This window comes from Pygocentrus nattereri, chromosome 7, assembly GCF_015220715.1.
Source record: "Pygocentrus nattereri isolate fPygNat1 chromosome 7, fPygNat1.pri, whole genome shotgun sequence".
Classification (NCBI taxonomy): domain Eukaryota; kingdom Metazoa; phylum Chordata; class Actinopteri; order Characiformes; family Serrasalmidae; genus Pygocentrus; species Pygocentrus nattereri.
This window is the reverse complement of record NC_051217.1, coordinates 5,019,742-5,035,721: the sequence shown is the minus strand read 5'-3', so window position 1 is coordinate 5,035,721 and position 15,980 is coordinate 5,019,742. Positions and strand designations below refer to the sequence as shown.

General features: G+C 39.6%; 1 protein-coding gene across 3 annotated transcripts in view; it reads left to right on the top strand.

The window, feature by feature from the left end:
• The window catches only part of itpr2 (inositol 1,4,5-trisphosphate receptor, type 2), a 94,001-nt gene that overhangs the window by 9,777 nt on the left and 68,244 nt on the right, over positions 1–15,980 (top strand). For 2 of the 3 annotated variants that reach the window (XM_017690590.2, XM_017690580.2), the window contains exons 6-22: positions 2,886–2,984; positions 3,519–3,602; positions 3,703–3,849; positions 5,063–5,158; positions 5,394–5,438; positions 6,622–6,770; positions 9,807–9,906; positions 10,056–10,216; positions 10,379–10,520; positions 11,257–11,415; positions 12,318–12,490; positions 12,777–12,896; positions 12,994–13,176; positions 13,271–13,522; positions 14,247–14,394; positions 14,644–14,791; positions 15,118–15,311. In XM_017690590.2, the coding sequence (XP_017546079.1) occupies positions 2,886–2,984; positions 3,519–3,602; positions 3,703–3,849; positions 5,063–5,158; positions 5,394–5,438; positions 6,622–6,770; positions 9,807–9,906; positions 10,056–10,216; positions 10,379–10,520; positions 11,257–11,415; positions 12,318–12,490; positions 12,777–12,896; positions 12,994–13,176; positions 13,271–13,522; positions 14,247–14,394; positions 14,644–14,791; positions 15,118–15,311 (2,400 nt within the window). The remainder of the gene's footprint in view (positions 1–2,885; positions 2,985–3,518; positions 3,603–3,702; positions 3,850–5,062; positions 5,159–5,393; positions 5,439–6,621; positions 6,771–9,806; positions 9,907–10,055; positions 10,217–10,378; positions 10,521–11,256; positions 11,416–12,317; positions 12,491–12,776; positions 12,897–12,993; positions 13,177–13,270; positions 13,523–14,246; positions 14,395–14,643; positions 14,792–15,117; positions 15,312–15,980) is intronic. The other variant, XM_037539905.1, reaches the window with a different exon arrangement.

Sequence of the window (15,980 nt, the reverse complement as noted above, 5' to 3'; positions counted from 1 at the left end):
TCCCCTACACTTTCTTTTATACTTTCTCTTACTTATTCGCTCATTCTCTTTCTCTCACTTGCTCACTCACATTTTCTCTCCCTCTTTTGGTCTCACACTCTCTCGCTCTATCTCCTTTTTCCTTGCTGTGGCTCTGTCTCTCTCCTCCTTGTTCTCTCTGCCTCTCCCTTTCTCTCTTCTTTCTCTGTCTCTCAAACACCAGTCACATTCAAGTACATTCAAGTGAAAACAGGTTCTACTGTAAGTATGTAATATGTAAATTTGTTTTTATGTAAATATGCAGGAATGTGTATGTGAATGTAGCTAAATTTCGCTATTATGTTAACATCATGATTAAGCCCTTTTAACTCTTCTGCTTTCTCCTGTTGATGTCTCAGTGACCAGAGTCTGAAGGTATAATTACTGATTGCAGTGCATGATGTGTTTGCACATATATGTGTGTGTAGTGTATTCACTGAATGGTTGACTGCACAGAAGAAGTGGTCAGCATGCTACCCTGCATGTGAGCATCACTGTTTACTGCAAGAATGTGCCTGTTCATGGTCGATACCACACTGTTTATCTCTCAGTCTGGGCTAAAGTGCAGCTCAGTTGTTAGTTTAGTACACATAAAATGACTGTTAGCTACAGTACAGATATAGTACCTACAAATGTAACACTGACACCCCTCACTGATACTATTTGTTTAGCTGTTAATAGACATTGATGGGCTGTGATTTCATCGGTTGTCATGGCCGTCTTACTCTCCACTGAGCATTTGTTGATCTAGGCTGCAGGTTTGTATGCTGAGAGGAGGAGAGAGAGGAGAGCCTTAGGTCAACACAGTGCTCCATTTGCATGTTCACACACCTGATTTTCAGTTTCTTCATGCATTTGTTTGGTAGCTTTTGCCTGCCTGAGACAAATATCCTGTGCCACCTGTTGAACATCAATCCTTTATTTGTCAAAAGACAGACCTTATCTATGCAGTATGTAAGTGCACAGAGAGAATAATGTCACTTTTCTGCCTTTTCTCCAATGCAAAGGATGGGTTCAGTAGATTTCAACAAGTGGCTGATTTTGGTAATAGTAATTCTTATAGAGCTGCAATGGAATTCATGTGGTCTACATATGCATAGGTGTTAGCTTTTAGAGACAGTAACCCTTATATTCACAGCTTCTGGACTATGTAAACTCACTACTACCCATATAGAACATTTTCTAACTTTAAAGTCCTTAGCAACAAGAGCGGTTTGTCCAGTTTAGATTTTCATTACTGGGATATATATCTCTGGTAAGCATGCTAATTACTTCATACATAATGAGAGATTGTCTTTACTTTCCTTACCAGTTAAACAGCTTAACAGTCTCTCTGACACAATTAAATACATACAAACACAATCAAACATGCTCACAGTAGAAAGCCTGAGAGAGCAGAGTCAGGTTAGGTTGTGTTCTCCACTGATTTGGCAGAACAAAGTCTTTCATGATGTAGCATCATGTTCAAAGGGAGATAGCAGGGCAAACATGCTGTGTACTCAAGTATATATTTCACCAACATATCTGTTTTGCTTAGTGTACAGTGTGTACATGGTGAAAGATTTCAAAATCATTGTGCTTATGCTCTCATCTCACGTTTTAAACACGGTATTATGTCCAATAAAAGGGAACAGAAGAAAGTGAGACAGAGTTGTTGAGTCTATCGGCAAAGCTCTATTAGATTAGATTTCTTGAATCTCATCCTCATGCAGCCACATGCCTCCAAAGTTGTGAAACAAACAGATTTTAAACAGGTTAACTGTATGAGTTGATGCTTATATATATATATATATATATATATATATATATATATATATATATATATATATATATATATATATATATATATATATATATATATATAAGTTTCACAACTTTGGGGTGAAGTGCAAAAATGGTACATGTGTTAGGGAGGCTGTTTTGTGTTAAATATGCTATATTATGTGGGTAGAGCAAAACTGTTTCTGCAGAAAAATATATAATATAAATTAACTTTGACACGTGCATGCCTGGCTGACTTTCTCAATAGCTTTGTGAGAAAACTTGGTGTCATTGTGAGCTGGTCACACCCATACAACAAAACAAGTCTGTCTGCACTACTCAAAGCAATATCATAGAGAGGGAATTCCTTTAAATGTACTGAACCTCTTCTCTGTTACAGTGCAGAGTGAAAGTCACTCTAAGGTGACACCTTTTGCATGTCACAGGATCTGAAGTCACTGTTTCTTGTAGGGTCCAACTATATCAATTGGCTGATCAAATTGGCCGATATTAGTGACCCACAGTGTGATTGGTATCGCCCAATTGTATTGCAGATGAGTAGCGCCTTTTTGTTCGGTCACAGCACCACCGTGTTTTGAGCTTGCAGCACCCCAGTCGATGGGGCTAAACCTTATAACACCAGGCAGCCCAATATCTGTTTAAGTATATGATAACAATAGAGGCTGAGCTGTACAACACAAAACACCATCATGCTTATTACAAAGATATGTAAAATGCAGCTAAACCTAACATGTATGATGAGAATGACATAATATTCTTACGAAGAGTACTAATGAATTACAAGAAAATTGAGAAGTGATAAACAGAAATTTGAAGTGCAAAGCATTATGGGTAGCTCTGACAACCATATCAGTCTGTAAAGTTAAATACTATAGTGTAAATTTAAAATAAATTAATTGAAAAAAATTCAAAAATTTTAGCCCCCTAAAATCAATATTTGCTACATTTTTATATCAGTTGGGCCCTAGTTTACTGTCATTTAGATCGAGCCCCTTTGATTAGCTTGAGGTGAAAAATGCACAAATGTGTCATTTTAATTGTGTGTGTGTGTGTGTGTGTGTGTGTGTGTGTGTGTGAGAGATTAGGTGGTAGTGGGAGATAAAGTGGTCCTGATGCCTGTGAACGCTGGCCAGCCGTTGCATGCCAGCAACATTGAACTACTGGACAACCCAGGCTGCAATGAGGTCAGACACATGCAGCCATGCTCACTCAACACTGCACAGTGAAAGACTACTTGTTCACTTCAGTATGAGGTTCCAACTGGTTTCTCCTTCAAGGCTGGCATTGACACTATTTTAAAGTAGTCAGTAGTTCAGAGAAAAGTTACATTTGTCATTTTACATGTCTCTCCTTACCCCAAATGTAGATGATCAGCAAAAACATTTTGTTGTTTGAGGTTTGCATTGGTGCTAAGTGCTAAAGTAGCTAACAGTGAATCAAAGCACTAGTTAGCAGTTAAAGTGCAGACCGTGTGCATGAAACATCACTCCATTGTTTTAAAATTTGTAGAATTGTTAAGTAATTGCAGATAGATTCGATTGTGTGATTCCTGACACCCTGTAAAACCCTGTTATCAGAAAATGGACACTGTGGTAAGGAAAAAAAAGTGTATTGCAATTTGCCACCACACACTCACTTTAAATAGATATGGAATAGATACAAAAAAAGCCAGAACAGTGAACAACAACAAGTGACCCTGTGATTTGTGTCTTTTCCAGGTGAATGCTGTAAACTGTAACACAAGCTGGAAGGTCACTCTCTTCATGAAGTTCAGTGATTACAGAGAGGATGTCTTAAAAGGGGTATGGCTTTTGATTATCTTTGTGTAGATTTCACAGGGACTCACAGAGATTAACCCCTCTGTCCTTTCTTTCTCTTTCTCTTTCTCTCTTTCTTTCTAAGGGTGATGTGGTTAGGTTGTTCCATGCTGAGCAGGAGAAATTTCTGACTTGTGATGACTACAAGGATCAGCAGCACATTTTCCTTAGGACGACTCTCCGGCAATCAGCCACTTCTGCCACCAGCTCCAAAGCACTCTGGGAAGTTGAGGTATGACCTTAACAGAGATTTGAGATTAGGGTTGAAATTAGTTGACTAGCTTGGTATTTGTTATGTATCTAGTCAGCTCGTAAAATACTAGTCAGAATTCACAAATTGATTTTGCATATTTACCAGATAGAAAAAAAATCCCTATGCTTGTATCACTTGTATCTTGGAGTTGCTACCTATCATGTTGCCTTTTGTCATTCAGCGTGGCCAAGAACGGCCTGTTTTGCCAGGAAGCGTTCTTGCAAAATGGCCACAGGCCATTAAATGGGCAAGTGACTGCCAAACTGGAACCACAACAAAAACAGACCGGATATTGACCTAGAAGACAGAGACATTTTTTTCAATCTGGAAACTAGTTCTGAAAGGTTTTGTTGTCATGATGTGCAGAGCCTTAAATGCTTTAAAACCATGCTGAACATGCCCCATTTCAGAACACAGTTTGGTTAACAAGGAGTTCTAGACTGATCATGGTTCACAGAGCCCAACAACTACTGCAACCACAGTTAACTTGTTTGATGATGACTGTTTGCAAGTTTCTTTTAGATACCCACAAGAAAATGTAAAAGCTTACATCACAAAACATCATGAAAGGAGTAAACATTTTCAGGTTGGCCTTCATTGGCCCAACAGTCTTTCAGAAGCTCCACTGTGACTGGCCTGAGAGCTGTTTATGAATCATAATTCTGAAATTAAGATGTCCCATGCAAGTAATAAATCCTGCTTCATGATACAGGCCTAATCTTGGCGGATTGGCAGCCTCACTGGCTCAGAAAGTAATGTTTTAACTTATGCAGTATTTTGAAATATTTACTAAAGGATATTTGCTTGAATGTCTGAACTTCACAAATAATCACTGCATTACTTGACAACTATAATTAATAGCAGTAGGCCAAGAATAAAGCTTAATCTAAAGTTTCACACAGATCTGACTGACTAATCGATTACTTACTTAACTTGTTTTTATTTTTATTCTGTTATTTTTAGTTAGTTAGTTGCACAAAATTACTCAGAATGCCTCACTAGAATGAGATGTTTCCACTGACTTTTTTATAATACAAACATGATTTTTTTTTTTTTTTTTTTTTTTTAAGAAACCGGGAATGACAGTCCTGTCTGTTGTTTTCAGGAGAGTTTTTTTTTTTTAACTCAAAATCAAAAACATCTGATATATTTAATGTCTGTACTGTGTCTGTACTGTGTCTGTTCTTATTAGGTGGTGCATTATGACCCCTGTAGAGGTGGAGCTGGCCAGTGGAACAGTCTCTTTCGCTTCAAACACCTGGCCACAGGCAAATACCTCGCAGCAGAGGTATGGGACGACTCCACCCTCTTTATCTGTAGTTTTATTTTAGCAGGAGGCATATGGAATGCTGTGTAAAGAGTGACTTTCCAGGTTTAAAGAGTGAGTTTTCAGGTGCTGTGCTGTAGATGGCAGTCTTCCCTATGTTATTCTCACTGCAGTGGTGACTTTCTTATAATAGACTCATGTTTTCTGACCGTGACAGAGAAAAGATTGTTAAAGTTTAGGAACATGTTTGTTTCAGGTAAATCCTGATTACCGTGATGAGAGTACAGATTCCAAAACTGAGGTAAGTTAAATTGGCTGTTGGTCTATTCAGAGACCAGACTGCTGAAGTCTTGCAGTTTTAGCTGGTCTGTCTGATGCCATGAAAGTCCAAATATTTCCTTCTATTGTCTTGAGCTCTGCCCCCGCAATATACTATTCATGTGAATTGTAAAGTTCACTAGCTCACTCCTTAACCCTGTGAACCCTAGACTTATTATTGAGTTATTAATCATAAACATTATTCTATGATGCAACTAATAATTGATTTATATAGTTGTAGAGTTAGAGAGTGTGGAACTAAAGTGTGGTGCCACATATGTTCATAAAAGTTTTAGGGGTTAACTAGGACTGTGGGAATATATGCATTTGTGAAGATTGTTTGACAGGTATATGGAAGATTTAGAGCATGTGTTTAGATTTATAGATTTGTTTTAAAGAGTGTGTATGAATTCCAGCGTGGCGCCTGATTGGCACTGTTTCACAGCACTGCGTCTCACAGTGCTTCCTCTGCCCACTCTCTCTCACACCATCACCATTATGTAATCTCTATCTCTATTGCGCGCTCTCTCTCTCTCCCTCTCCCTCTCCCTCTCTCTCTCCCTCTCCCTCTCCCTCTCCCTCTCTCCCTCCCTCCCTCCCATTCGCCTGCTACAGACAGCCACACTCAGCTTCTGTTCTCAGCTCTCTGGGGAATTACTCTGGAGTTTCTATCTGCCTCTGCACCGTTATGCTTTATTGGTATTCAGCCCAACCAATTCCAGACACACACTCACGCATGCATGCACAAACACCTACACACTCAACTCGCATACTCAAACGGAGGGGGCTTCTTACATAACGTCTGAGTGTGGGGGTGCCCTGTGGGAGCCGGGCAGACATGCCGCCCGCCGCTCGAAGGAGAGAGAGAGAGAGAGAGAGAGAGAGAGAGAGAGATATGAACTAAAGCATGTTATGTTTATTGGAGCCCATGAGCTCAGAACAGGTCTAGACTAAAAAAATTTATATAAATAAATATAAATTACATTTTTATATTACAGATAAAGTCATAAGTGTTTTTTAAGTCACGCATCGACTGCAATTCATCATATGTGATTCTACAGAAAGACTTTATATTTGTAAATGACATGTTTCATAGTTGAGGAGAGCACTGATATTTGTATGTTTAAAATTGAGTCTCATGGAAAATGTCTGTGCTTTTATCTCAGACTGAGTCAGACTCCATTTACTCTAAGAAAAAACGGCCAGTTGAGAAGATTACTTACATCTTGGTGTCTGTCCCACATGGAAATGACATTGCCTCCTTGTTTGAACTGGACGCCACCACCCTACAGCGGGCCGACTGCCTAGTGCCCAGGTTTGACTTCTTCATTCACACATAATAGGAGCTGAGGGGGTGCGGGATGGGCAATACCACTGATTTTCTTTCAATTCATTTAATTCCATGGCTAAAATCTTGAAATCAGTACCAATACTGATGTTTTTTAAGGGTCCATGTGAAAAGGGTATTTTTTTTACGTTTACAGGGAAAACAATTATTTTGAAAACAAGTAGACTGTTTAGGGAACTCATCGTAGAGTGTCCACTGCATCTCGTGGCTGTCTGAGTGTAGCAGAAGCAGAGCACGGAAGAAAATTGGCACAATTATACTGTTTATTTATCTGTGGTGAACACGTATTTTCAGAAGAGGGAAGAACACAGGGTGACATACAAGAGTGGAGGGAGGTGCACACAGGTGGATTATATCCTTAGCAGGAGATGCCACCTAAAGGAGATTGGAGATTGTAAAGTGGTGCCAGGGGAAAGTGTAGCAAGGCAGCATAGGGTGGTTGTCTGTAGAATGAGGTTAGAAACAAAGAACAGGACGAGAGTGAAGACAGAGCCAAAGATTAGATGGTGGAAGCTGAAGGAGGAGGATGGTTGCAGGCAGTTCAGGGAAAAATTGCAACAGGCCCTTTGGGGCAGTGAGGAGCTACCTGAGGACTGGGAAACTACAGCTAAGGTGGTGAGAGAAACTGGCAAAAATTTGTTGGGTGTTTCATCTGGTCAGAGGAAAGAAGACAAGGAAAGTTGGTGGTGGAATGAGGAGGTCCAGGAGAGTACTCAGAAGAAGAAGGCAGCTAAGAAAAAGTGGGATAACCAGAGAGATGAAGGAAGTAGGCAGGAGTACTGTGAGGCTAGTCGCATAGCAAAAAGAATGGTGGCAAAGACAAAGGCTTAGGCCTATGATGAGCTGTATGAGAGGCTGGACAGTAAAGAAGGAGTAAAGAACTTGTATCGTCTGGCTAAACAGAGAGATAGAGCTGGAAAGGATGTACAGCAGGTTAGGCTGATAAAGGATAGAGAGGGAAATGTACTAGTGAGTGAACAGAGAGTGTTGAGTAGATGGAAGGAGTACTTTGAAGAACTAATGAATGAGGAAAACGAGAGAGAGAGGAGGACAATGGGGGGAGAGATAGTGGATCAGGGATCAGCTTTGCAATGGTGATGGAAAGGTTGACAGATGAGGTCAGGCAGGAGGCTCCATGGACCATGATGTTTGCAGATGACATTGTAATCTGTGGTGAGAGTAGAGAGCAGGTGGAAGAGAATCTGGAGAGGTGGAGGTTTGCACTGGAGAGGAGAGGAATGAAGGTCAGTAGAGACAAGACGGAATACATGTGTGTGAATGAGAGGGAGGCAGGTGGAAAGGTGAAGATTTAAGGAGTCGGGGTCGTGAAGGTGGATGACTTCAAATATCTTGGGTCAACCATCCAGAGCAATGGACAGTGTAGAAAAGAGGTGAAGAAGAGGGTGCAGGCAGGATGGAGTGGGTGGAGATGGGTGTCAGGGCTGATGTGTGACAGAAGGATAGCAGCAAGAGTGAAAGGGAAGGTTTACAAGATAGTAGTGCGTCCTGCTATGATGTATGGTTTGGAGACTGTGGCTCTGTCTAAAAGACAGGAGGCTGAGCTGGAGGTGGCGGAGATAAAGATGCTGAGATTTTCGTTGGGAGTGACAAGGATGGACAAGATTAGAAATGAGCAGATCAGAGGGACAGTGAAGGTGGAGCAGTTTGGAGATAAAGCCAGAGAGGCCAGGTTGAGATGGTTTGGACATGTGTTGAGGAGGAATAGTGGATATATTGGTCAAAGAATGTTGGAGATGGAGCTGCTGGGTAGAAGGAGAAGAGGTAGACCTCAGAGAAGGTTTATGGATGTAGTGAAGGTGGAGATGGTTGGTGTGAAAGTAGAGGAGGCAGTGGATGGGGCAAGATGGAGGCAGATGATCTGCTGTGGCGACCCCTAAAGGGAGCAGCCGAAAGAAGAAGAAGATACTGTTTATTTAGCACTGCTGATGATTGTTCGCTTTACTGCTTAAAGAAAAATTCTGTATCATTATTCAATTGATTCTCGATAGAAACATCAGGATTGGAAGTATTGATATTGCAGTGTCGCTCTGGTCACCCCTCTTCGAAATACCCCATTCTGCCCACAATATTTTTTGAAATGCCAACTCTCTAGCTCAGTGGACAGTCTTGTATCTGTTCTGTGCTGGCTATGGACTTAATAAAGTTTATAGGTTAACCTATCACATTTAAATAGCGGTCCTCAGCAAAGTTTGAAGGGCTTGTTCCTATTGATGGTCTAGCTGAGTTCATGCGGTTGGGGTTTTTTTTTTTTTTTTTTTTTTTTTTGTAAGAGCAATTTAACTGCTGCAGCCCACATGCTCAATTACACTCTCATTTCAAATGCAAAGTTCAAGAGTAACTTTGAATATCAGCACCAGCCCAAGTCAACAGTTAACTTACAGCTGAGAAATATAGATTCATTCTCATAGTTAACCTCAAAGTTTACGTACTGAAACAGATTAAAAGTCTTTTTTTTTGGCTGTGTCTTCAAGTTCATCAACGTATTGAGCTTTAGCTGGATAGTTCACTGGATAGTAATCTGATTTCTTCTGAACCAGACATTAAGCAAACATTAAGGTTTTACAGTCAGAGTTAAGTTAGATTAGCTCTCACAATAGGTTGGTATTTATATATTTAGTGTTTAAGACTGTAACAGCTAACCATTAGCTATCCAGCCTCAGTTGTCACTGAACAAGTTTATTTTTAGTCATTGCTAGCTAGCTATGCAGCCTATTAGCCTAAGGTAGCAGGTTACCTTTAACTTTTTATGGTTTACTACTTAACATTACGTAACAAAAAACGTGTAAACAGATGCTTCTGTGTAAACAGATGAAATGTTGGGATGATATTTATTTATTTACTTACTTACTAAAGAAGCAATCTTTGTGCATAAAATATGTCTTGATTGGTTGATTACACAGGCAAAGATAAAATAAATTACATTTTACTTCACTTTTATTGCTTTAATAGTATTTAGATGCTAAAATGGTGCTGTGTTTTCAGGAACTCCTATGTCAGGCTTAGGAACCTGTGTACCAACACATGGGTGACCAGTACCAACATCCCTATCGATCAAGAGGAGGAAAGACCTGTTATGCTCAAGGTGTGTGAATGTGTTGCCCTTTATGTCTAAATGCATACATATTTACTATGCTACTTCGAGGGTTAGCTTATAGAACACAGCCATACTCTCATGTTAAGAGTAGCTGTAGTCCCTAGAAACAAGTTCTTTCTTTTTCACTGCCCTTGCAGATTGGCACATGTCCCACCAAGGAGGACAAAGAGGCATTTGCCATTGTCTCTGTACCCCTGTCTGAAGTAAGGGACCTGGACTTTGCTAACGATGCTAACAAGGTCCTGGAGGCCTTTGTGCGCAAGCTGGAGAAGAGCGTCATCACTCAGAATGACCGCAGGTAGGCATCATCCTGTATGTGTGGCTATATATATATATTTGATTGTGAAAGACTGTTGGACAGATTTCACTGTAGTTTTTTGGTATTATGCAATGAGAATATTGTTATTCAGATCTTGATCTCGGTGTCATAAAATTAAGTTATGCAATGTGTACTGTGTAGGTTTGTCACTAAGCTGCTGGAGGATTTGATCTTCTTTGTGTGTGAGGTGCCCAATAATGGGCAGGATGTGCTTTCTGTGGTCATCTCCAAACCCAACCGAGAGAGACAGAAGCTCATGAGAGAACAAAACATTCTTGCACAGGTATACACACTCAGACTTTACACATTTGGTTCAATTAAAATAAACCCTGTTGCTCTGGTAGTGCAATCACAGCAGGGTTTTGGTGCCCACCAATTAAGCAGATCGAGTCCCCCTGGGCATGTCCGTCTCAGTTCGCCTCAGAATTAATGTTTGTGGTGTGAACACAGTACAGACCAAAGACGCCTAAACAGACCAAATGAACCATCAGAGTGAACTGTCATGTCCTCTTTATGCACATGTCCTCGTGTTTTGACATGTGCATGTGTTTTATCATCTTTTCGTACCCTCTGAATCAGTGACATTAGGATAGTTTCAGTTTAAAAAAGAAGCTAAGACATGTTTGAAGACGTTATAAAAAACTTGACATACACATTTGACTGCAGACATAAATTATGTTCTGTATTAATATGCCAAAGTTTCTCTTTTTTGTAAAAGCAGTAAGCCACTCTAGCCTGCATGACAGGGATTTCACATTGATTTGCATCGTGAAAAGCTCATGGTAATGCAGGGAATCTTGTGGCTTATTGCTGTAGTATCAAAAGACAGATATACAATTGTTGCTTATAATAAAATATTCCCAATTAGTTATATTATTATTATTATTATTATTATTATTATTTTTTTTTTGCAATTAGTTTAATGTTAAGTATGTCTGTGTGAATGCTAAGCGAGCCGGGAAAAAAAATAATGGTTTAAAAAAAAACAAACATGTGTATCCATGTGTGTGTGTTGTCAGATATTTGGGAATTTGAAAGCTCCATTTGCAGAAAGGGAGGATGGGCCCATACTGAAGCTGGAGGACTTGGGTGACCAACGCTATGCTCCATTTAAATATATGCTGCAGTTGTGCTACCGGATCCTACGCCACTCACAGCAGGACTACCGCAAAAACCAGGCAAGAGCCACCACTGTACCCATCAGCTGGCAGACCCTGTGTTCACTTGTATACAATATACCATCAAATATTATAGGATGTGTAGCTGTTTACATGTTTACGTACATGAGTAATGTTTTTTTCATTTTGTTGGTTTGCAGTAACTTTAGCTGTTTAGATTTTGCCATTTGCTTGTGCAAAAACAGCCGAATTGAAGGAAATACAGACAGTAATACTAGCTTGGCAATAATGACATAACCCACACATTCCCCATAACCCATAAAACTCAAGCCTTTCTTAAACAAAGAATTTTCAGTATACGGTTTAACAATAGTTTGGAAAAGAAAGCTGTCAAATCATTATTTAGGCAATTTCTGCTCATCACACCAAGCAAGATACTCTGATCAACATGAAACAGTGTGTTGCAATATATACCCAAAGTATTAGCAAATGATGTTTTATGTTTGTTTTAATAAAGGATTTATTCACAGTGATATCTGCATCTACAGATAACAACTGATAACAACAATAAAAAAAAATCAGTGTCATAAAGATGCATAGATTTGACTGATATTTCAAAGCAATATTTGATGACAAGCTAAATATATGCATTTTATTAATTTTACTTAATATGTAACCCTAAAGAAATACGTGGTATAGTTGTCTATAAAGTTAGTATGGATGGATTTAGACTTACTAGACAGGCTTTAATTTTTTTTAAAACAGTAAATGAATGAGATGTTACTTGATAAATTTTCCTAAGACATTGTGCACATTCACCTGCGTACATGGCTGAGGGTTAAAATGTTACATTGTTATGTCCACAGTTTAATGTATGATTTATATTGTCCCTATTGGAGTGCAGGAATCTCTCAGGTGAAATCTTAGGTCAGTAGTCATCACCCTCTTTCTCTTTCTGACAGGAATATATTGCTAAGAAGTTCTCAATCATGCAGTCTCAGATTGGCTATGAGATTCTGGCAGAAGACACAATCACAGCCTTATTGCACAACAATCGCAAGCTACTGGAGAAGCATATCACAGCACGGGAAATTGAAACCTTTGTCAAGCTCCTACGTAGGAACCGTGAGCCCAGGTCTGATACTACTGAACATTTTCTAAACTCTCTAGGCTTAAGTAAACATTACAAACGATCAAACATGAATGGTCAAGGATTTTACTCCTGAGATTGGGTTAAATATATGTATTCTTTTGTACTTAAATGTGTGTTTTAAGATATTTTTAGACATGAGTGTCACACTCCTTTTGTTGTTCCTCAATGCTATAAATAATGAATCTTTTAATTGTAGAATATATAGAAAGATAATGAGTCATTATCTAAGGTATGGACATGTCTTGTCTTGTTCTCATGTGTTCCTCAGGTTTCTGGATTACCTCTCGGACCTGTGTGTATCCAATAAAACAGCAATCCCTGTAACTCAGGAGCTCATCTGCAAGTTCATGCTCAACCCTACTAATGCAGACATCCTCATTCAGACCAAGTAAGTCTCAGCTGCTCTGCTGTGTGGAGAGCATGCATGCACCATATTGAGCTGCTTTATATGTTACACCCTGGTGTGTTTGTGTGTGTTCCCTTAGACTGATTCCACACATTGAGAACTCTATGGATTCGTCTCTAATGCATGATGAAGGTGAAGAGGAGGAGGTGTGGCTGTACTGGATTGACCACAATAAAGAACCCCATGGCAAGTCCATCCGCCACCTGGCCCAGGATGCTAAGGGCAACCATAAATTAGACGTTGATATCATCACCTACTACAGGTCCATTTTTCTCACTAACCTCTTCCAGAATTGCCTTTATGTTTTAAGGTAACTCTGTTTTCTAAGGTAACTCTTTAAATTTTCTGCCTGACAGGTGTCAGCTGAATCTGTTTGCTAAGATGTGCCTTGACCGGCAGTATTTGGCCATCAATCAGATTTCCACCCAGCTGCCTGTGGATCTGATCCTGCGCTGCATGTTTGACGACTGCCTGCCCTACAACCTACGCGCTTCCTTTTGCCGCCTCATGCTGCACATGCATGTGGACCGTGATCCCCAGGAGGCCGTTGTGCCTGTACGCTATGCCCGCCTCTGGACTGAAATCCCGTCTAAGATCTCCGTCCAAGAGTGAGTGCATATAATGAGGGTAGAGAGTAGGTGACTCTAGTAGGTAAAAAATATAGAAGTTTAGCTAAATAATCTTTTCCAGAATATTCTTAAAAGCACATATTGAACATGTTCTGCACTAAAGTTGGTTTGTACACAGGGTTTGAGTACTGATGAGAGGTGACATCACAAGACGGGCATAAAATGTGTATAGTATGGTATTTTTTTCAAGGGTAGTCAAATACAATTCACTTCATCTTTCTCTTAACTACTTTACTTCTGTATAAGTTTCATAACAGTTATGGAATATTTCATAGTAGTTCGTGAGAAAGTGATTAACTGTTAACCATTCTAGGTGCCAGTATTCAAATGCTGAAATTACTATTTGCATAATTTTTACACAGCATCACTGCAAGTCAGGGAGAACATAGGGTGCCATCAGAGAGAAATCATGTCTGACAATGCTTTGACACGGTAGCATTGTTATAGTGTGTGAGTTGGCAAAATCAGATTTGCCTACAGCAGTTGAACCAGCTTGATGCTAATTCACCTAATACTTCATAAACAATCACTTGGCCCAGCAGCAGCAGAACACAGGCCTAAGCAAATGTCAAAAGAGCATTACTGTGTCTGACTTACAAAGATTATTATTGCAGCAGGATTTTAAATGTTACCAAACATGTATTTTACAGTAATATCGAGCAGTCATCCTCTTTCATATGTGTTCATGTGATACGTTCTGCAGCTATGAGTACGAGTTCAGAGACACATCCAGAGCGGAAATGAAGAGGAAGTTTGCTCCTACGATGGACTTTGTGGATGACTACCTGAAAGATGTGGTGAGCCAGTCTTTCCCCTTTGGAGATGAGGAAAAGAATGAGCTTACTCTAGAGGTAAGGCACTTTAAAGCTCTTCATTGATTGAAATAAAGTTTAATGATTTGGTTGAAGCTTGCCAAGTCTTTCACTTTTTATCTCTTTCTTTAATAGGTCTTAAAGGCACTCTTTCTGTAGCTTTTACAAAAGAATACATACATGTTTATGTATCATTTTATGTTCCATTTGCAGTAAGAAGAAAAAGAAAATTAATCATCAGCCTGTTGTGAGAAGATTATGATGGATTTCTTTTTTTCTCTGTCTAAGGTGGTGAACCTGGCACGTAACTTGGTCTACTTTGGCTTCTATAGCTTCAATGAGCTTCTGTGTCTCACGCGCACCCTGCTGGCCATCCTGGACATCGTGCAGCACATGCTCACATTCATGCCTAAACTCTCCAAAGGCCCTGAGGGAGGTCAGACATGATCAGACAGATACCGCAATCAGATACTGTAACCAAGTCATTTAGTCATTTATGTTTAAAGAGTCAGTCATGGTATTCATAATTTAGTTTACAGTACACCTATTATGAAACTTTATAGTTTCATTTTGAGTACATCCAAATTTTTGCCCATCTTTGTAGCGAAATAGATCCTCCAATTCAACCTGGGTCATATAGAGTAGTGTAACAAAAAAAGATATGTGATATGTACAGTAATGTGCTAAAAGTTAGTTCTGAACTTTTACTCAGTAGCAGTGTTTGCCTTGAGATCTTAGTCTTCTGCTTTTGTGCGTATGTAGGTAATAACGTCCTGCGCACCATCCATGGCGTGGGTGAGATGATGACTCAGATGGTGCTCAGCCGAGGCTCTATGCTGCCCCACGGCCATTCTGAGTCTCAGCCAATGACGGGCCGTGGAAAACCACTCTGTCTCCTTGACAACCAGGACGTGATGGTGATGGACACTAAGCTCAGGATCATTGAGATTCTGCAGGTGAGTCCCTCGCTTTACTTACCATTGAATAAACAGAACAAGTGAGAGCAAGGAAAGTACACTGGAAGGAAAAAAGATTCCCCAAGCTAAGTTCAGACCAAGTTATGTCCACAATTTAACTAAACGTTTTGTAACGTGTTTTTTTTTTTTTTTTTTGTGATTTTGGAACATTTCTGTTGGACCATTATTATTATTATTGGTCAGGTTTTAACATAATGTGAAGCCTTAGTCTGGCAGTTTGCTGCACTTTAAAAAGTTGAAGCAGCATTGTTCTCCTATGTATTATGGCCCTTGTCAAGTGCATATGCACAGTGGTGTTTTTTTTCAATGCATTAACAAAATAATAGAATAACAAACCCAACTTAAATTTGCAAGGAAAGTTTTGCATTGTCAAAGGTGCAGAAATTCTATATGTATCTAAAATATACTGCTGTGTTTAAAGGGCCCATAGAAAATTCCTCATGTATTGAAATAAAATTTCAACATATATATTTACATATATTTACCTCCTCTGCCTACTACAGATTAGTCCTACCCGTTTAGGTGATGTAAAGGCAGTCAAACACTGTACGTTTCAAGCCAGTTTTAAGCCTGATTTGGTCGGAGCCGATTGAATTGCATAATTAGGCCGAATTCCAGCTTCATCTGCTGTTGTTTGCTGTGGTGTGA